The 23,734-nt window shown below is 31.9% G+C and overlaps 1 protein-coding gene across 1 annotated transcript; it reads left to right on the forward strand.

Annotated features, from left to right (window-relative positions):
• The first annotated feature begins 15,133 nt into the window (after positions 1–15,133).
• On the forward strand, positions 15,134–15,706 carry LOC111691822 (vicilin-like seed storage protein At2g18540). The gene has a single exon (XM_023455203.1). The coding sequence runs from the start codon at positions 15,134–15,136 to the stop codon at positions 15,704–15,706; it is 573 nt and encodes a 190-aa protein (XP_023310971.1).
• Positions 15,707–23,734: the final 8,028 nt, after the last annotated feature.

The raw sequence follows: 23,734 nt of genomic DNA on the forward strand, positions 1-23,734 counted from the left end.
AGAATCGGCCTGTTCAGGGTTGGCAGCTAATTATGAGACACCCTGTATATAGATAAAGAAGTACAAAGTACGCGGAGCACCAATGGCTCCATCTGTCGTGCTGACTTCCTACCAAGCAGTTCGATGGCTATTATGGTAGGAAGCGACCTGTTTCCAGGCACTTTGTTGCACGACTAGTCGCCTAGATGGCGAAAATAAGTATTACCTAGTAGAAAAACAGCTAGGATCGCTCGTCAGTTTAACGCACCAGACGCAGACCGGTTTCGGACTTATTGGTCCTCATCAGTGTGCCATAGGTGAGACAACCGACGACCGACCCAGCTGTTCTAGTGTCGTGAAATCACGATAAAGAAGTACAAAGTACGCGGAGCACCAATGGCTCCATCTGTCGTGCTGACTTCCTACCAAGCAGTTCGATGGCTACTAACTTTGACACCCTGTATCTTGTTAAGGAGGCATTTGCGACCCTATGTTTATTAAGACTTTTCGTCTTAATTTTTCATGTGTTATCTACCCTAGAAGTCCGTCAGCGGTTTTTTGAACCACCCAAGTAACCATTACAGCGTTATTGTACAATGGGATAAATAATTCCAGTACGTTTTCAGTCACTGACAGTAGTCAAATTGTTTTGAAATCTTGAAAACCACTTTCTAGAGGAGACTGTTTCAGGAATTCTGATTTAGATTCAAACTTAATGGATCAAAATAGTATGAGACACACTGGTCCGGCGCTGTGTTATTTTTCTGATTGTCAAAATAGAAACACGTACCTTTGTTACTTTTGTCCAAAATTTCATTACCCTGTATACCGTTCTCTTCGCATCTTTTCTGCAAAAAAGAGGAATTATGTACATTTAGGTTTATCTTCTTCTACTTCTACTTTTAGTGCATACATATGTAAACCCAAATTTTTCGATAACCGGTTCGTTTAATGGAAACTAGACAATACTTTGATCTAGAGATGAACATTTTTCAAAAATTAAAAAAACTAAAAAGTTGGGGATAAAATAGACACTGTTATCTCTTAAAACTTTACCTTGCGCAGAACGGGTCATGTAGAAACTCATTATCAGTTTCTAAGTTTTAAATATGAATAAAGTATCTAGCATTTTTAAGATAATGCAATAGACATGATTTCCGTCTACCGTTTACTTTATTATCCATTATTGAAACAAAATGTATTGTATAGAAAAGTACACTTATTTTATATCTTTTCTGAAAATATCGGGAGACAATTTAGGACCAGCTTATAGAAACAAAATTAAGGCATTTGCCAACATTAAATAATAAGTAGATACACTTACACAACATTTTTCTACAGTAATTTATGAACTGAGTAGCTATCTTAATTTTCTTTTCAAAATGCCTAGACACAAATGCAAAGCAAAATATTCAGTAAGTACATAGTATACTTTGAAAAACTGCAAAATTTAAAAAAATTATGAGATACTTAAATTTCAGTAGATATAATTATTAAAACGAAATAAAAGTGATTCAATCCAGTATAATTTCATTACAAAACTTTGTATTATATATGTATTAGTTACGGAATTTCCATGTACAAAAAGTTCTTCAAGGTAAGGGGCCTATTAAACGTTTCAGAGGAACCAAAGACAATATGACTCTGAAATTTTGTTTACGGAGGTCATCAGATATGTTCTCTTCGATTAAAATAATGCCATCAATGTAGCACTTCAGGTTATATCGGAAGTAGATGTCAACTTCGTTATTTTAAATGGAATATATTATTATATTAATATATATTATTGCATTAACGTCAAGATAAATTAAAAATTGGTCAAAAATGTTAAAGCTTCCCTGTATCTAAAACTAACCGTTTTCGAAATAATCGACATTTTATAAAATCTTTGACATATATGCAAGCGTTTCGAAAATTTTCTTCGTTCTGGGAGATTTCACTTGCTTTTCGAAATACACAAAAGCAACATAAGAAACAGTACCTACTTTCCGCTATTAAAATTACCTGAAGAAAATTATACTACGTGTCCCATTTTTCACGTTACATTTTGAAAACTTAAAACCGACAAAACTATATTATAAAAAATCAGATTATCTTTTTACCGATATAGGGCAATTTTTAATTTATCTTGTCGATAATGCAATAATATATAGGGTGTTCCATTTAAAATAACGAAGTTGACAGCTACTTCCGGCATATTCAGAAGTGTTAAGTTGATGGCTTCATTTTTATTGAAGAGAACATATCTGATAACCCTTATAAACAAAACTTCAGAATCATATTGTCTTTGGTTCCTCTGAAACGTTTATTAGGCCACTTACCGTGAAGAACACGTATAAACAGTATGAAATAACTTTTTCTCTAAACTAATTAGAGACAATTAAATATACCTATGTGACATAATACTAAAATCTTATTTTTTCCTATTTATTTTTTTTTTCAGAGAGAATTATTCCCTCTATTTGTTCCTGAAATTTGTCACGAATAAAACTGACAATGTTTTTTATTTACAATTATTATTTATTTTCAAGCGAGAAATATACTTTGATTTTTATACGTACTTCAACGTTTCTCGATGAATTATCTTTTTGGTCAGTTTCTTCGGAGAGCTCTTTACGTATTATGTCATAACATCCGCAAGAATATCTGTTCTTTCCAGGCAGACATTTGTTACATCTGAAATAAAGAAAACGTACATCATATCATATGGCATTATTTTAATTTGGTTACTTTACTATCAACCCTCAATGATTAGTTTTAGGCTAGAGTCTATTACTCGCAATGGTTTTCGACACTGCTGGAACGAATATGACATTCCTATTAAACTACTAAAAATATAAAGTACCTACTAACCTTACCCAAAGTGTTTTTTAAACAAAAATATTCTTTGGAACGTTTGTCCGAAAATGTGCTTAGCAAAAGAAATATTATGAAACATTTCTTCTAGAACGCAATTTATCATATTATAATGGTTAAGACTTGTGTTAACTTTGAAACTGCAAATTTTAATCGACTTCATGATTCAGATGTTGCACATTATTTTTCTGAATTTTCTCGCTGCGATCAATATATTTGACAAATTGAGGATTCCAAACCAAACTTGAAAATTCAAGGTGTGATTTAATAAATGCGTTAAAAAAATTGTAAGGTTACAATACAATTTGGAAATATGCAGTATAAATCCCAAGCTGCATAGAAATTGAACGTTTTTTAGGGCAACAGCATCAATACAATATACATATAAAATGAAATAGCATATTTTATTAATAGTCTGGAAATAAGGACTTTTCCGTGCGCGTGTGACAAATTCTCATGCAAGCACGGAAAAATCTATTACTGGACGTGTAATGAACGATATTTTTTATTATACTTCTTTGAAAACGAAAACATAAAAACAAAATATAACATAAAAAAAGACATACGAAAGAAACATTTTTATTTTCATAACATTATAGGAATAAAAAAAACATGTAGAATAAAAATAACTAACTTTTAATAATAACAGTTTTTGGATATTTTCGTTTAAGGCCAAACAACTCTTTAGCATTGAGAATCGATTCGATAACTGGAAGATTTCATAGACTTAACTTTTTCGACAAAGTAAACTACAAATATCGTCACTTACAGTTTTGATTTTATTCAGATTTCGCCATTCAGTAAAAAGTGATATTCGTGTTCATATCTCGACTTGGATTTTACTGGTAATAAATTCGCGTTCGTTTATGCCGCTTGCTCTAGGATGTTATCAGAAATTTCCGGATTTTATTCTGACTACATTTTATCAGCATATATTTGACAGAAAATAAACAACGCTGATAATATAATCATAGACCTAATAGTTTACTAGGTATACTGACAATAGTGTTTGGCATGTATGATGCGTTTCCATGGTTACTCTCAAATTATTTCAAAGGTGACAAAACGTGAGAAAATATTACAAAAATGCATCTGTTCAAACATTTACGAATTAAAATATAAAACAGGTGCATGTTAAACACACTTTCTTAAATTTAGTTTACTTTGCTGTATATTTCTATTTTCAAGCCATATATCCGGTATTTTTATTATATAGTGCACGGAAAGAATCGGAGATCGGGAAAACTATTTCCGTGCGCTGTTTCCGTGCGCTGCCCGAAGAAGTCCATATTACATTATTATTAATAAAAACAATATGAAAATAAGATGTTTTCAAAGTATAATAAAAATTAATTTTCAGGAATGTAAATTTAATAAAGTTGCATTGATTCATATTTAAGAACTATTTGTTGGTGCTGCAATACTCAGAGAAGAGATTCAGGTCTGTGTGCAAATTTTGACAACCATTAATAATATAGATTTGAATACCTTCAAATTATCAGCATATAAGATAAAATATGAGTGACAAATGTGAAAACAGGTTCTAATATCATTGATAAATAAACAACGGAGTAGAGGCCCCTGCGCCATACCTGAAGTAATTTTGGCGTAATTTGAAGCAGAATTATTTACTTTTTTGATCATATTGGATGCATATTATTTTATCCATCTCGGTTGGAGAAAATTGGTTCTTTACATGAGCTACAAGAAATTATTAATTATTTTCTACTAATTCCTTTGCATTTTCCCAATATTTCAAATAACTTCAGATGATTCTTACAATTATTTAAGTAAAATAAGATAACGTATAACACAACCCTTATCAATACTTGTCCTTTAAAGTGACAATTGAAGCAATTGCTATAATTTCGGAAACCAAGTCCTAAATCAAAAAGTTACGGAAAGAAAAAAATACTAAAATAACTATTGCATCTAAAAAAAATAGTATCTCCCAACCATTGACGTTCGTAAGTGGGGAGTGATTTGTACTACCCATTCTTTTTTGCAACTGTATGCAAAATATCAGCTGAGGATGTTAGATTTACCACCGTTAAGAATTAGTAATTGCAACTGCAAGTTACAAGCTAATTACATTTTGATTTCTACATGACATGTGGAATCAAACCGGATTGGATATCGTTGATTTAATCAGGTACTCGTTTCGTGAATTAATAATGGTGAGTATTAGACGATGCCTTTTCCGTGATTAATAATTTTACCTACAAGTTATAGTTCCGTCATGCATCTCTTGACAGATTTCCATGTAGCAGAACGAACTGTTCGGAATATTATGCAGTCTACGTATAACTTTTCTCTTTCTGGCTTCTGAAATAACGGAAGGGGGAGTTTTTGTCATTTTGTCTTTATCGGGCTCAGGAATATCATCCGCACAAGGGCTGTGATATTGAATTTCTTTGTTACACTTGTCAAGCGCTGTCTTTTTGGGAGAAAACTTGTTTCGATAACCTAAAATATATAATAGAACTTAATATATTGAAATGAAATCAGATTATTGAGGGCAATTTAAAAGTTAAATTAAAATTTTACTTGAATACAACACTGTGAAGAGAAAGGTTGAAATAATTGTTGCAAAACTTAGAAAAATATTTGATTAAAAAAAAAATTGTTAGTATTAAATAGGTTATTGTGAATTATTATCAGAGTCGTTTACTAGAGCAGAATAAATTTCAAAGATTTAAGTATAAAAAACATTATCATTTTGGTCAAATAGCGTACATGCCAAAGATATTATTGGAAAAACATAATCAAAATTAATTAGGAATAGCAAGTGACATATATCAAACGAAAGCTAAAATATCATAGTTGTATTTAATAGTAGTATTAAAAGTAAGAAAAATAAGTATTAGGAAATATTAATGTCTAAAGTAAAATTTTATATAACAATAGGATGATAATGTCAGTAAAATGTCAAAAATAAAGTTGGATCCACAAGTCATAAAATATTACATATGAAAGTCAAATACAAATATAGAAGTAAGGAATATTTTGAAATATAAGTTAAAATTTTTGTAAATAAACTAGAATATGATTGCAAAATTGTAAAGTATAAAGTGAAGTGAAGTGAAGTGTAGAAAGAAAACGGCATTTAAAAGAACAGTCATATATGTGAAAAGGCCCTAACAAGGAAGAAAAAATCAAGAGAGTAGAAAAAATAAAATTTGGAAGATTATTGATTAGTTACGAGAATTTTGTCAGAGAGAAGTGTTAAAAGATGAAAAGTGGGAAAAACCCAGATAAATAGAAATAAGTATAGTGGAAGAGAGTAAGATAATTAAAGTTAGTCAATCAATAGAAAGAAAAGTTAAAATAGAGCCATGAAAAGGATTCAAAAGTCCAGTCGCTTAAAGAGGACTCCAAGAAGATTCCAGGAAGGAGATTCAAGACGAATAAAATAAGCAGCAGGTTCCGGCTTTCCAGCAATATCAAGAAAGACGAGGATTCCAGCAGCAGATTCCGGATATCCATTAAATGCAGAGAGACGAGGATTCCAGCAGCAGGTTCCGGATATCCTTTAACTGCAGAGGGACGAGGATTCCAGCAGCAGGTTCCGGAAATCCATTAACAGCAGAAAGACGAGGATTCCAGGACAGTATCCAGGCCGAGTACAAGAGGGAAGTCAGTTAGACAATAAAAATATTGATGACATACATAGAGGTAACTTTGTGCACAAAGTATTACAAAATCGTATAAGAAACCGCTAGCTAGCAAAAGGAGATTGAAAAATACAATCTATAGTCATAGAAAAATCTATAGAATAATAACAAAATTCAAGTAGTATTTCCTAAAAATAAATTCGATATCAACAGAAAATCTTCATTCCTGATTGATATTAAATAAATTTAATTTCACTATTTGAATAATTATAAAAATTTGGCCATATTAAAATTTAATAGATATTAATATTTGAAGTAAGCTCAGTAACACATTGAGGAAGAAATTATAAGATCAAAATTTATTGCTTAAGCTATAGGCAACCAACAATACATTTAAATAAATCGAATTGAATACAACTATATAAAATATTTCTCAAAGTGTCACAGAAGTGCTATAGGATAATTCCAAATATTCCTTAAATTGTGTCGACATTTCACAGTTAATTTTTATTGTTATATATAAAAATTTCTAATAAATAAATTAATTTCTAAATAATATCTTTTGTTTAGTGTGGTGTGTTGTGTGTTTTCCTGCAGAGTTTGTACCTCACTAGAACTCACTACTGAGAAGGGTAGAAAGCTAACCAGGATAAAATTGACAACCTAAATTACAGCATAAACATTTTCACAAACATATTACATACCCATACATATCCTACTCATAAAAATATTGGCGCAAACACAAATACATATTTATAACCATAACAATATCTATCGTTTCAGTCACCTATTTATTACAAATAATGGCTTATTCATATACCTAGAATGTGAGTTTTTCTCACTGAGCATACCTATCTATCATAAATTATAGCTTATTCATATAACTTGTGAATTACTTTCACTGAGCATACCTATTTATTTGGATTAGTGGTTTATTCACAGTTTACTTACTGAACATTCTTATTTAATATTGATGTTACATCGCAAGCATATCTGTATCTTAAATATTGCCATATCATCTTGAAAATAATAATTGTTAGAGATGTTATATAAATTTACGTTGTCAATCTTATTGAGAAGTTAGATATTTGATTTGACGAGCATCATTAATTAGATCACATATTCTTTTGAAGAAATAATTAAGTGTCTTTTGCATAGATTAGTAGTCATATTTCGGGATATACCCAATAAAGTAAAATGTCATTTGAGTAACAATAAGAGTTGTTATATGACGGATTATTTGGTGTTAGTAACTGTTGACGAATTGCTGTTATGAATTGAGGTGCTAAATCTGCATAATTGATTGACCAGTTACTAGTAAGTTTAATGACATTTGATGAGACTAAGTTGTCCATGCATTTGAGGCACTTTACTGTTTTGCTCGTCAGCACTGACAGTGTAGAGATCCATGGATAATGTTTTTCAGTGAGTCTTGTGATGTTTTGCCACGGTACTCGGGTGCGAGTGGGTTAGTCGGGAGAGTGTTCTCAGGCTAATTGGTGCCACGGTACTCAGGTGCGAGTGAGTTAGTCGGGAGAGTGTTCTCAGGCTAATTGCCACAAGAGGGGGGCACTCTGGGTGGGTGTTTTCTGAGTTTGCCCCTAACATCCATTGCACACCTGGAGTTGACACCGGGAGGGGTGTCAAGAACAGTACGAAAATGCTTAGATTTGTTTATATGTTTAATATACAGAATAGTTTAGTGATAAGTAGTATCACAGTTGCTTATCGATTGTGCAGTGGATATATCACACCCTGTATATGTTTAATGTTAAATAGACACAGTCATATTTTCAAATAGAGGCGAAGTACATACTCAGTAATCATTGATTCATTTATTAACTAGACAATAGGGTGCTCAGGTATGCTTTCAAATCGTTTACAGACGTATTTAGTGGCCACTCACTAAGAAAGGATCACCTCATCTCATCATCACAATAACCAAGTCCTGACCTGCTCCGACAAGAGGTCAAATTTGTCTGAGGTATTTACGTTTTTCTTTAGGTACTCATATATTTACGCCCGCAAAGTATATAGCAAATATATACATGTTTTCATCGTAATAATCGATAACCGATTTCTACCCTTCTTACCCTTTTCAACCCTTTAATTCTCTTTATGAAAAATACCAAAGCTTACATTAATATTACGGAAAGGAGAAATGGCGCACTTTTCTGTTAATGGTTTACGTTGAAGAGCACGTGACTTGAATGGCAAAATGGCAAAATTCATCGAAGTCTAAAATATTTATTAAATATTTATTTTATTTTTAATATTCTTATAAAAATTAAAAAAAGACAACTTTCTCTAGCAATACAATTCATTAAATAAAATATGGTAGAATTGAATGAAACAGTTCTATTAAATACTATAAAATGCAATACTTATATGTAATATCGATATTGTAGCATTCAATAATATTCTTGACACAATTTAATAATAATAATAATAATAATTTATTATTTATTTATTATTCCAACAGGAAGAAACCCAATTACAGGAATAAGGAAACATGACAAAAGTACAATACTTACAATAATTTGTGATGCATGTACCTACACCTATATGTATACAGGGTGTCCCGAAATAAATGCAACAAAATTTGGTCAGAAATTCTTAAGAGAAATTTAAGGGACCCGTATTTTTTATTTTTGATAAGTGCGGTCCCCTTTCGGAGATATAGCCCCCTGAAACAAGCCCCTTAAAATTTAATTTTTTTTATATCTCAGAGCTCTATCGCACAAGAAACACCAAATTTGGTACACATGGATTTTATGACATGTATAATGCAATGCTGATAAGCTTTTTGGCAAGGGGCCCCCACAAGACACTTTTTCGGGGGCCCCCTTGCTTTTGGGGCCACCGAACTTTAGTTGGATATTTAATTTTTTAAAAAATTAGTAGCCCCTTAGAAACTCCAGGGAATTTAAAAACTTTTTTGTCTCTTAAATTTTTTTCGAAAAAAGCAGCGTTTTTCGAAAAAATGGTTAAATGTGATTGGATGCATATCGAGGTTCATATGAAATTTTAAAGTGTTAATCGTAGGTGGCAGGTGGCTGGCATTCTCAATAAACAATCAACTTTATTCTGTGACAGTTGTCATTAACCAGTGTCAAAGTGTTACCATTAGTTGTCAGTAATCATTGTACCCGAAACAATGGTGAGATTTTCTGTCCAAGAAAGGGTACAAATGCACCTAATTTACGGGGAGGCTCGTGAAAATTCACGTCTCGCATGCTGATTGTACGCCGAGCGATTTCCTGCACGCATACTCCCATACCATTCAATGTTTGCACGAGTACATCGGCAGGTAATTGAGACAGGATCCGTAGTTGTGAAAAAACCTAATTCATGGAGAAGTTATTTATTAACTCCCGAACAGGAAGAAATTATCTTAAATTTAATTGAAGAAAATCCCGAAATAAGCATAAGACGCGCGTCATCTCAACTTGAGATTCCCAGAACAAGAATACACCGCTTTATCAAACGACAACTGTTGAAACCTTTTCACTTTCAAAAGGCCCAGGAACTTAAAGTAGAAGATTTGCCACGAAGAAGAAATTTTAGCTTATGGGCTCTTCAACGTTACAACTTAAATCCGGGATTTATACGAAATTTTTTCTTTACCGATGAGGCGAGCTTTACAAAAGATGGCCTAATAAATTTGCACAATCTTCATTATTGGGCTATGGCAAATCCATTTGTCTTAAGGCAGACTCGTTCGCAAGAAAAATTTTCAATTAATTGCTGGGCTGGAATTGTCGGAGATTGCATCATCGGTCCATATTTATTGCCTCCACGATTAAATGCTGAAAGTTACCTTAATTTTTTGGAGCATGAACTACCGCTTCTTATGGAAGATGTTCCTCTCGGTATTAGACGCAATTTGTTCTTTATGCACGATGGTGCCCCACCACATCGGGGGCACTTCGTAACTGAGTGGCTGAATGAAAATTTCCAAGGGCGATGGATAGGTAACAATTCTCCTCATGTAACATGGCCCCCCCGTTCTCCCGATCTAAATGCCATGGACTTTTTTTTCTGGGGGGCCATGAAGGATCGCGTCTATGCCGTACCAATTAGAACCCGGGAACAATTACATGAACGAATCCTTGCTGCGGCTGAAGAAATTAGACAGATTCCCAACATTCACACGAAAATACGTCAAAATTTCGTGTCACGTTTGCAGGCTTGTGTTGAACAAAACGGTTCTCACTTTGAACACGTTTTACGGAACTGACCAGTGTGATTTTAACAAACTTTTTAGAATTAAATTATTTAATCATGAAGTACCATTAATTTTGTTATTAATTTCCAAGTTTATTGTACCTTATTTTGATATTCACATTTTCTTATTAATTGTTAATGTTTAAATTGTGATTTCTTTAAATTAAAATTAAATTTCTTTAAATTGTGATTTTTTTACAACTACTGATCCTGTCTCCATAAGCTCCCGATGATGGTTAATGACAACTGTCACAGAATAAAATTGATTGTTTATTGCGAATGCCAGCCACCTACGATTAACACTTTAAAATTTCATATGAACCTCGATATGCATCCAATCACATTTAGCCATTTTTTCGAAAAACGCTGCTTTTTTCGAAAAAATTTTAAGAGACAAAAAAGTTTTTAAATTCCCTGGAGTTTCTAAGGGGCTACTAATTTTTTTAAAAATTAAATATGCAACTAAAGTTCGGTGGCCCCAAAAGCAAGGGGGCCCCCGAAAAAGTGTCTTGTGGGGGCCCCTTGCCAAAAAGCTTATCAGCATCGCATTCTACATGTCATAAAATCCCTGTGTACCAAATTTGGTGGTTCTTGTGCGATAGAGCTCTGATATAAAAAAAATTAAATTTTTAGGGGCTTGCTTCAGGGGGCTATGTCTCCGAAAGGGGGCCGCACTTATCAAAAATAAAAAATACGGGTCCCTTAAATTTCTCTTAGGAATTTCTGACCAAATTTTGTTGCATTTATTTCGGAACACCCTGTACATACATAAATAAATATATATAAATAAATGTACTGTTAATAGATAAAAAAATTTACGTTCCAACATGATACAAACAAAATATAATTTACAAAAAATACAAAATCACGTTAAAAGAGTCATCCAGCTACATATGCTCTTTAATGCATCACTATGTATATCAGAGTTAGAAGCAATTTTATTATAAAGCCCACACATCAATGAGATAGGAGACTTTGTTAAAATGTTTGTACGAGGAGCAGCACAGTAAAACAGAGCTTGCTGTCTAGAATTCTCACGAGGTATCAAAATATTTATTTTTTCTAAAAGTTCAGGACAATCAATATTCTTATTTAAGATGTTGTACAGAAAATGAATCAACATAATATTACGTCTGGTTTCCAGTGAATCAAAATTAAATCTGTTAAGCAGTTGATTCTGGGGAAAACCTCTGGGAGGATAAGACCCTTCTTGCAAATAAGATAAAAATTTTAAAAACTGTCTTTGAACTGATTCCAACTGCTGACAATGAACTTGATAAATTGGATACCATATCATCGAGCCATATTCCAGTTTAGATCTCACAAGAGCATAAAACAGGGTTTTAAAAGTGCTTGTACTGGAAGTGACGGCAGTTACGATAAATAAAGCCATACGATTTAAAGGCACCACAAACAATATTATTGATATGATCAATAAAAGTAAGTTTACTGTCAAAGTATATACCCAAATCCTTGAATACTTCTATTCTACCAACAACACTATCACCAATGGAGTAGTTATAAATGGGAAAGCTAGTCTTGCGAGTGTAAGTCATTACCTGGCATTTATTATATATAATTTACGCAATAAGTGTAACAGTTAATGTTGAAACGATATTTTATACGTAGACCTCTTCTGAGCACGGTAAATTTTCATTCATTCATCATTTTTTTTCAAAGATATAATTGACTTTTGTATTTAAATACGCAAAAAGACCTCCTTACTTTTCAAAATATCGAAAGCACAATGAAATTACAAGAGAAAACGTAAAAAGTCAATAAAAATGAATTTTTCGGGATCTGGCGATGACTTCCACAGACTTTTGCATACACCACTCGAAAGAGCGGAAAAAAATAAGTTGCTTTAAAAAAAAAACATCCCGGTAGCTGCTTTCTAAATGCCACAATCCATTTGTTAAGTAAGAATTTTGAGAAGTCGAGCGCAGCATGGGCACTATGACGTCACAGCGCTCCCCTCTCCTGGCTACAGCTCAGCCGCGCGGATCACGCTGTTTTTAACGAACGTTTCTTGGTCACTTCTTGGTCGAATCCATTAAAAAAAAATCAGCTTATAAAAGAAGTCTTCTACATTACAACGAGACCAAGTTTATTCCAAAATATTAAATAGAACAGCCAAAATACCATTTAAAGAAAAAAATTTCTCGGCTCCTATTGGTCGGATCAGAACGCTTTTTTTTTCTTAATTCATATTTTTTAAGCACTATTTGATGCAATTGGTTTGAAATCTGTATATTAAAAAATTGCCGAGATAAGGACCCTAGTTACCGTTTTTTTTTTGGTTTTTTTGTTAATAACTTTTTTATTTTGCAACTTAAAAATCTGAACCTTTCGAACCTTTTCTACAAAATTTCGATATCTTGACTTTTGAAATTCAGGGTCAGAATTGCGGGTATTTGTTGAGCACCCCAACGGTTATCTTTTCCTGTAGTTTCATCCAATTTCAGTCAAATTTGTTCTTTTTATTTAATTCTGAAAATTTTGCACATATTTTTTCACTGTTAATTTTGCAATGTAAAAGCCTATCTTTATAGCAAATTTCCTCAGGAAGAAAATCGATAAGTATACCTCATGTCGATTAGAGGCTTATTTTCGGAGATATAAGCGAAAAACTGAAAAAAGAGCAATATATTTTTTTTCTTTTGTTATAAACAATATGGCGCTCAACCTCTACGAATACACAAATTTAGGCTTTTATTTTGTGTATTTTTTACTTAATTTCAAGCCCATAAAATTCGAGTTAGACCCGATTTAAAAAAAAAACTAATTTGCCCGGATTACTACTACCTGCGCTATTTAAACCAGTGAATAATGGATGTTGTTATTATTCAGAAAACACATTTTATGGAACAGTCGCGGACAAAAAAAATTCTTTGAAATTTGAAACATTGATGATTGGATCCTGAAATATTCGTAAAATCGATTTTCTCCTTAACACATCTTAGATGGAAGTATAGCTCACTTGCTTTATTTTGACTTTAAGAATTTGGCATTAGCTGTGTCCCAGTCTATATATTGAGAAGAATCAATAATTCAAAGGTTTAAATTTCAGTATTGGGATGAAAGGAAATTAAAGTCAAGGAATGACAGTGGAATTTAATGATTTGAAATTTGATGACAATTGGATACATAATGACAATTTATAAGTAAACTATGAATTTTGGTGGAATATTAGTCTAAATTTATAAAAGTGGGTATAAAATAAGGGCATTAGATAGCAAATTAGGAATTAAATAATATTGGAAAAGTTAAATTGAAAATGTAAAAGTTAAAGTGATCTGATTGGTTAAATGAAAAAGAAATTTTGTATTTTAAATTGAGAGTGCAGTGCTATGGTACTCAAGGAGACGGGAAAAAAAATGAGGATTAATAATAATAAAGAAATAAGACAGAAAAAGCAGAGAGGAATTGTCAAGGAAAATACAAGAAGATTATATAAATACAAGCAAATTAAAGTATAAACGACGAAAGGAAAAGTGCAAAGCTGGTCTTGAAAACCCGAAGGAAAAGTTTCTTGAGAAAAGAATTAGTATTAGAAGATAGTGAAAGGGGATTCAGATAACTAAAGCGTAAATATTAAAAAGGTTATATTAGTAAAATTATCTGAATTATCCTAGCCAAGAATAAAGGAGACGAGGGGTGCGAGATACCAGGCGAGTCTAGAAGTCCCATCTAGCATATCTAGACAACCACAAGGAGAGAGTAAGTGGACGCCTAGAAGGGAGAGGACCGAAGAGACGCTACAGAGGGAAAGTGCCGACTTAAGAGGTCAAGGACAGTGGAAGAAAGAAGGATAGTTGATAGATATTAAGTGAGTGACAATAATTATTCTTAGAAGATAATAAGTACATGTTTATAGAATAGATATAAGGTAGAGCAGGTTAAATAGGGAATAGAAAAATTTAGTAATTTGTTTGTCATCTTTATGTCAATAGAAAGTTTGAACCCAGATCACACTATATTATTTAATTCTTTTTCAAATTCAGTTACCAGTAAAAATTTAATATATGAACCGACTTCTGAGATGAGAACTCATGTTCTAATAAAATTCATATAAGTTATTTGTGCAAAATTGACAGAATTAATTTAGTTGTCAATCAAATCATTAAAAAAAATAATAAAATTATAATTTCATTTTAAATCCCGAATACTTAAAAAAAACATTTAATCTTTAAACCACAATTTATATTAAATTGAGTGATATCCTATGAGAAAGCTAGCCTGGTAAGTGATAAATTATATTTCCTGAATTAATAGTAAAATTTCTAACATTTCACTGGCGCTCAACATAATACAATACACACCAATACACAACACATAACAAAACTAGTTGTCATAATTGGAGCATTACAAATAATGTCGCCCAACGTGGGGCGCAATTAAGAAGAGGCGATATTATAACGTGATAATAAGAAGATATTATATTTAGAAGAAATAATATGGATCTAAGGAGTGGTAATGTAACAAGGAGAGAGGATGAAGATATAAGTATGTCTGAAGAAGAGAGTAGGCCAGGAACAAGTGAAAGCAAGGAAACAGGACAGAAAACGGATATGACATGTTTATTGGAAATGTTCCAGGAGATGGAAAAGAAAAGAGAAAAGCAAAGAAAGGAAGATATGGAGAGACAATTAAGAAAAGAAGAAGAACAAGAAAAACAAAGAAAGGAAGATATGGAGAGACAATTGAGAAAAGAAGATGATCAAGAAAAACAAAGAAAAGAAGATATGAGTGAATTAAAACAAGCGATCTTAAGGAATACAGAAGAAATATCTGGTGTTTTGGATAAGAAAATAGAACAAATGAAGAAAGAATTTAAAGAGGAGCAGAAAATATTTCAGGCAGAAATGGAAGAGAAAATTTCAAGAATGGAACAGAAAGTTGCAGAAGGAGTTGAAGATACTAAGAAAAAAGAACAGGAATGTAAGAGCAGGGTTTTTCAATTATGCGAAAATATCAGGAGAATAGAAGATAATGTCCAAGAAAAAACTCATGAAATGGAAAGTAGATGAATAGCTTGGAGCAGCGAATAACCCAAAACAAAACAAGGATAGAAGAAATAGAAACACGAACACGGACAGGACAAGAGGTATATATGAGAAACGAGGAAAACAACACTAACATAGAAAAACTCAAAGAAGAATTAAGAAAAGAAATGGAAAATTGGAAAAATTTACAGTTACAAATGGGACAGAATATGATAGTAAGTTACACTGGTCAAAATTTGACACATAAATTTGATGGACGGATTAATAAGATACACCCAGTGGTATTCATGAAGATGATAAAACTTAAGCTAAAATACATAGTAGATATTGATGAAATCAAAGAACTGATTAGAGAAAATATGGAAAGAGAAGGAGCAATATGGTTCGAAGGAAAAGAGCATGAAATTCAAAGTGTAGGTGAATTTGAGAGAAAGTTTTTGGTTATTTTTGGGGAGATTATGCACAGAACAGAGTTAGGGAGAAATTATATTTTGGAAAGTATAATGAGTATAAAAATAATACATTATCACGGTATGCGTTACAGTTATATGCCACAGCAAAATATTTGTCACCTCCAATGCCGGAACAAGAAATTGTACTTTATATATCGCGACATTTTAAACACGAAATATCAGAGAGTTTTGCTATACATAATATAACTGACATGGATCAATTGTGTGTATATTTAAATCGCATAGAACATAATACAAATAACACATATGCACAACAATATATTTCTAATCCTACACGTAATATAAATAGACAAACAGAACATAATACACTAGATACGAATTACAGGCAAAATTTTAATTATACAACACAAGGAAGATACAACAATCCACAAAGAATATCATATAATAATAATAATAGGCAAAATTTTAATCAGGGTAACAATAATCGTAATTTCAATAATGTTAATAGAAATTATACAAACAATAACTACACAGGTCGTAATGAAAATTATAATCAAGGTTTCAATCGACAAGGCAATAGCTATGAGCCAAATCAATATAATAATCAGAATAATCAAAGTCTTAGGCAAAATTACAATAACAGACAGTATCGTAATAGGGACAATATTCAAAATAATGTACACAATTTTAATCAAAGGTCAAATAGTAATGATAGGGATAATACAAATACTAGACGAGTCAACTTTCAGCGTTATGATAGACCAAGCGTCGAAAGTAGTCGTAGATCATATGAGGAACTACACACTCGATCGGTAGATAGGGACGAGTCAATACAAATACCACACAGCACATCACAAAACACAAACCCTGAAGATCTTCCGGATTTTCAGTAGAATGCAGGCCAAATCTCCAAGTACACATTTGCAGTTATGAACATCCCAGAGAGTATATAAGAGACGAAAATAATCTGGAAAATAAAATAAATAATCAATTAATTTATATAGTAGGTAAATTTGATAATTCTAAAGTAAATATGTTAGTTGATACAGGATCCGAGGCTTCATTAATAAAAGAAGAATTTATCAAAGATAATATAGGGTTAAAAGATAAAATTGTTAAAATTCCAAAGATAAATCTAATAGGAGTAAATAGTAAAAGATTATACGAGGCAAACAAAATGGTAAATATCTCTATCGATCTAAATGGATTAAATGTAGTAGTATCATTATTAGTAGTACCAAGTCTTGAATGTGATGTAATATTGGGTAACGATGAATTGGAAAGAAATAATGCAATCGTAGATTATGGAAATAAAATAATAAATATAAAGGGAAATATTATAAAGTTTAATAATGAAGTTAAAAATAAGGAAAAGAAATTAGAAGCAATGAGTGCAGTGAGAATGATGATATGTATTATTGTAGGAGAATATGTGTAATAATAATTATGAATTATATAATGAATATGAAAGTAAGTTGATGAAGAATATTATTAATGAATATGAAAATAAATATGATATTGAAATGAATATTATATAGATAAACTGCGAATTATAAAAAGAAAACAAAAATATAAAAAAAAATAGTGTAATAGAATTAAGAGGTATGTATGAAGAGTTAATTAAGAAAGAAACACGAGTTGCTACTAATTTGTCCATGATTGGAAGTCAAAATATAAATAATTTCAAAGATAAAATATACCCAATACCATATCGTTACAAGGATGAGGAAAAAGAGTAATCACAAATTTATTAAAAATAAAATCATATCACGAAGTAGGTAAATATAAAATACATAAATTCACTTGTAATTGTGAAAAAGAAAGATAGAGATATATACTTAATCTTACCTTATGAGGGACCATATGAAGTAATTCGAGGGGATTTTCACATCAGTCACATATATAAATTTCACTAAAACACATAACCTATAACACACAAAACGATGACAGTTAATCAGGCAGAAGGATAAATTCAAATGTCGATAAAACAGGAATCTCTGAAAATTTGTTTTGCAATTTCAAAAATACAGGGTGTTTTAAAATTTCAAAACAAATTTGGGGAATTTGAGAAGAATCAATAATTCAAAGGTTTAAATTTCAGTATTGGGATGAAAGGAAATTAAAGTCAAGGAATGACAGTGGAAGTTAATGATTTGAAATTTGATGACAATTGGATACATAATGACAATTTATAAGTAAACTATGAATTTTGGTGGAATATTAGTCTAAATTTATAAAAGTGGGTATAAAATAAGGGCATTAGATAGCAAATTAGGAATTAAATAATATTGGAAAAGTTAAATTGAAAATGTAAAAGTTAAAGTGATCTGATTGGTTAAATGAAAAAGAAATTTTGTATTTTAAATTAAGAGTGCAGTGCTATGGTACTCAAGGAGACGGGAAAAAAAATGAGGATTAATAATAATAAAGAAATAAGACAGAAAAAGCAGAGAGGAATTGTCAAGGAAAATACAAGAAGATTATATAAATACAAGCAAATTAAAGTATAAACGACGAAAGGAAAAGTGCAAAGCTGGTCTTGAAAACCCGAAGGAAAAGTTTCTTGAGAAAAGAATTAGTATTAGAAGATAGTGAAAGGGGATTCAGATAACTAAAGCGTAAATATTAAAAAGGTTATATTAGTAAAATTATCTGAATTATCCTAGCCAAGAATAAAGGAGACGAGGGGTGCGAGATACCAGGCGAGTCTAGAAGTCCCATCTAGCATATCTAGACAACCACAAGGAGAGAGTAAGTGGACGCCTAGAAGGGAGAGGACCGAAGAGACGCTACAGAGGGAAAGTGCCGACTTAAGAGGTCAAGGACAGTGGAAGAAAGAAGGATAGTTGATAGATATTAAGTGAGTGACAATAATTATTCTTAGAAGATAATAAGTACATGTTTATAGAATAGATATAAGGTAGAGCAGGTTAAATAGGGAATAGAAAAATTTAGTAATTTGTTTGTCATCTTTATGTCAATAGAAAGTTTGAACCCAGATCACACTATATTATTTAATTCTTTTTCAAATTCAGTTACCAGTAAAAATTTAATATATGAACCGACTTCTGAGATGAGAACTCATGTTCTAATAAAATCCATATAAGTTATTTGTGCAAAATTGACATAATTAATTTAGTTGTCAATCAAATCATTAAAAAAAATTAAATTATAATTTCATTTTAAATCCTGAATACTTAAAAAAAATAATCTTTAAATTACAATTTATATTAAATTGAGTGATATCCTATGAGAAAGCTAGCCTGGTAAGTGATAAATTATATTTCCTGAATTAATAGTAAAATTTCTAACATTTCACTGGCGCTCAACATAATACAATACATACCAATACACAACACATAACAAAACTAGTTGTCATAATTGGAGCATTACAATATATTATATAATATTATTTCATTCTAATTTCGATATCCTTTTGAATACCTACTTGATAAATTTTCTTCATCAATTGGCATACGATCTTCAGTATCTGTATCTAATTCATCTTCTAATATATCATCATTGTGGAAATACTCATTATCATCTCCAATAAATGATTCAACTTGTTCACCAAATCTAGATCGAATCAAGAATGATAATTGTCGACGCATATACTCGTCTTTTGTATTCTATAAAGAAGCACAGTTGTTAGAAAAGGTAAGTGTATAAAATGAGATTCAAATTTTACTCTATATTTTTGTAAAGTCAAACAAAACTTAAAGAAGTCATTATATTGGAACAAATATGATGTAATCATAGACCTGAATGGATGTAGTGGACTATGAATAGATTAATACAGAAAATTTATTTAAGTAATTTTTTCTGTCTCTCAGTTACAAAACAATAGGATAAGGAGAGTGGTATGAGATTATAGATTTACTCCCTATTAATTGATGGTATAATTCAAACATGTATTTCTTTTTCTCAAATTGCCTATTAAATGATCAAATAAAAAAAAATAAAAGATTACGGGTCAAGCTTATTCCACATTATTTCATTCTATGGCAATACTTGAAAAGTTACAACCCAGTCACATATAACAACGTGTAACATTTATACCAACCTTTGTGAGTTGCTGTAAAACTTCATCCATTTTCTCTTTTCTTGCTTCCGACATGACGTTTTCATGAATCAAAATGTTCAGCAGTAATCCACTAATATAAGGTAAACAAGAAGAGTACTTATCGTCCAAAATTTTTTTTACCAATTTCACAACCTATAAAATCAAGAGAACATGAAAAAAGCTGGTTCAGCGAAAATGTGTCTTACCCGTCCAGCATTCTTATTGCAGTATTCTTCTGCTTCTTCTGTAAGGCAAAGGTTCATCAAGAGGGCCATGGAGCGCTCTAAGCTGTACAGTGATAGCTGATCGAAATGTTCGTCCAGGAAACCGATGAAGTAGTGTATCAAATCAGCATGAACCTAAAAAAGCGAAAAAAGTACCTAACCAACTTAACATGATATTATACTGACATTACATGAGTGAAAAAAAGGTACGTTACACGCAAGTTGCTATACTCATTTTTTTCAACCACGAAATCGTAATTTCTGTGCTGCCACTCTACAAAATGTATATTTCCGATCAGTTTTAGTTCGGAAAGTAGCGTCGCTGCTGATCTAAATTAGAAAGAAGGGTAGAGTTGGGGTAAAGTGTCATAAGAGATAGTATATTAAACAATAAGTTTAGAAAAGCAAAGTTTGTCTAAACGAATATAATGTTTGAGCACGAGCGAGCGCAGTGAGTGAGTAACTTTAAAATTATACGAGTTTAGTAAAACTTTTCTTTTTGCGAGATTTATTTATACTATTTTTTCGCATTTTGTGTTAGTAGGTAATTACAAGCAAATAATGATAGATATAAAAGCATCACAAAGTTAGAAATTTAAAAAATTTCATAATAGTGTAAGATTTCCGTAACCTAGTAACCTGACACGGCTTTTTAGTTTCATTTTTGTTAGTCGAATTGATTCTAAGTTATATATTAATTATAAAAATGAGCTACGGAAAACCATTTAGAAAATTGTTCGGAAGATATTTTAAATGTCGCTCAAGAAGTATTTTTTGAACTTACCTCCGTTAAAATCCAAGGAAAAATACGAAAAGGTAGGTATATGAAGTATTTTGTAAGTGGAGGATAACAAAAGTAGCACTAAGAACTGATGAGAGTGTAACGCTAGCGGATTTTTTTGGGAAGGTAAACTATTTTTTATACATATTTTAGTATTTCATACAATGTCTTTCGTTATTTTAGGCAAAATCTCTTAAGGCATCCAGTTTATGAAAAAAATGGATATATCACAATATAAAAAGCTCTTGCCTTTTTAACACTTCAAAATGACACATGCAAAGCAAAAAAATAAAAAAAATACTGTGGAAAACGTTACTATGTATTTAAAAGAGGCTCCAGGCGATAAGTTCTATGCATATTTTAGAGCGAGGAAAGACCTGCAGAACATTGCTTTTCGGTTACGTATGTACAATACCTTGTTCGCAATACATAACAAATTATTTTGTAATATCGGGTTGATACAGTCGTTCATAGCGTTTTTATTTTATTTTTACCAAACAAAATAAATAATTCGTTCGATAGAAGGCTGAAGAGAAGGTAATCGGGTGAATACGCGAATGCGGGTAACCTCCTAACAGAGCTCTTGAATAGCCATTTGTGTGAGAGTGGGTGTTACCATGCTGCAAAATCATTCGATCATTCTTTCAAGTCTCTTTTCTTGAAATGCGGCCTCAAACTGTTGGCAATAGAGCTGCGTCGCTCGTTCATTTTGGATGTGTTGGCACGTGCGGCACAACTCATTTAAGTGTGCCGTTCAATGCGAGTCGTTCATTTGAACGACACGTGCAAGATGTTGAATGTTGACTATGCTGACAATTGCTCAAGTAAACACTCGTCTCTTGCTCACTCCTGCTCTTTCGAGTTGTGGCTGTGCCTAATATGCACAACTGGTGGGAGGTGGCACTTATGCAGAAAATGTTTTGACAAGTAACAAAATCGTATTTATTACAAATGACCCTATTCTTTACACCTTCCTTCGCCTTCATATATAAGGATGGCTAATCGATTTTATGTTCTTTTTTAGAACTAGTAAAACTCCACCTAAAAAAAACAACTATTTCTCTCCATTATTATTTTCTATATAATTTAACAACTCTTATGTACTACATGTCGTAGCATCATCTGTTCCGTGTGAGAGGATTTTTTCCAAAGCAGGGTAAATTGTTACTGCTAAACGAAGTAGTTTACAAGGTGAAAAAGTCTCCCAAATTATATTTTTAAATTATAATTTGTAATAGGTATCTACATAATTTGCAAACATTTTTTTAACTATTACCTATAACTGCATTTGAGATGATTTTGTTAATTTAATAATTTTTCCGTTTATTTATACCTACGAGATAAACAAACAATAAACTTTATTCTATTTTTAATATCTTGATAATAATTTATTGCAGTTTTAAACAGTTATAAAATATTCTACAGTATTCTAATAATAAACATTTATTTTTACATTTGCGGCTCACTTATTCCTAAATTATATTTCTGTCGTGATAATCAGTCAACATTATATGGAGAATTCACACATCTGTAGTCCAATCGTGAGTCGTGGTATTTACCTCTGACTCTGGAGCTGGAGTGGAACAATCGAGCTCGGCTCTCGGCTCGTTCAATGTTCAGTGCTCGCTCAGTGCTGGTCATAGATTAGGTGCCGGTATGAACGATGAACGATTAGCTCCTTCATTGCGAGTCGTTCGTTCACGGCACAAGATTATGTGCCGGCACATTCGTGCGAGTCGTTCATGAGCGACCCAGCTCTAGTTGGCAATAAACTTCAACAGTTACATTCCTGGGAGGTAATTTATAGTAGATTACGTATTCTTATCCCACCAGATTACAACTCATGCGAATGGATACCAGCATTTGCTCGGCGAATTGACTTTCTATTGGCGTTAAGTTCTTTTTTGTGTCCTTGACGCAAAGATACTATTTTTTCATCGTCAGTAACAACCTGGGACAAAAATGGCTGATGTTGTTGATGAGCTAAACGATGATGAGCAAGCAATAAAGACACAAATGTTGGTACGCTGATTTTTTTCGCTCAAAACACGCGGCACCCATGTATCCAATTATTGAACTTTCTCCAGGTAATGCAAATATCGTACTATGGTCGACTGGTCATAATTCGTTGTACTGGCTTTTTCCTGGATTGACTTAAATCATGAATTAAAGCAGTCAAACGATCTTCATCAAAGACAGCCATACTGATTTGTGGCATTAGTGTGAACAATATTTACGTTCGCACTAGTGCAAATAATTAGATTTGTATGTACCGTACAGCATGTATACAATATTTTGTGTGTAAAAATAAGAACAATTTAGTAACTTACCATTTCTATTCTGTAACGTGTCTGAAGAGAAAGCTTTTGAAGTATAGCTACTACCATGTCTGTTATAATACATATAGGTTTCACATGTAGTTTCTGCAATTTCGGTAATAATATAATTTTCAACAATTTGTCGTTGGTAGTAAGATATTTTCTTCCAAGACGAAAAGATGCTACTGTATTTAAAAGACGCAATGTGTATTCCTGTGAAGAAAAATTAAAGAAAATGTATTGCTAGTGGGAA

This window comes from Anoplophora glabripennis, unplaced genomic scaffold (assembly GCF_000390285.2).
Source record: "Anoplophora glabripennis isolate ALB-LARVAE unplaced genomic scaffold, Agla_2.0 scaffold599, whole genome shotgun sequence".
NCBI lineage: Eukaryota > Metazoa > Arthropoda > Insecta > Coleoptera > Cerambycidae > Anoplophora > Anoplophora glabripennis.

Excerpts from the sequence above, each read along its gene's own strand:
- LOC111691822 (XM_023455203.1), top strand. The coding sequence starts at position 15,134 with ATGGATCTAAGGAGTGGTAATGTAACAAGGAGAGAGGATGAAGATATA.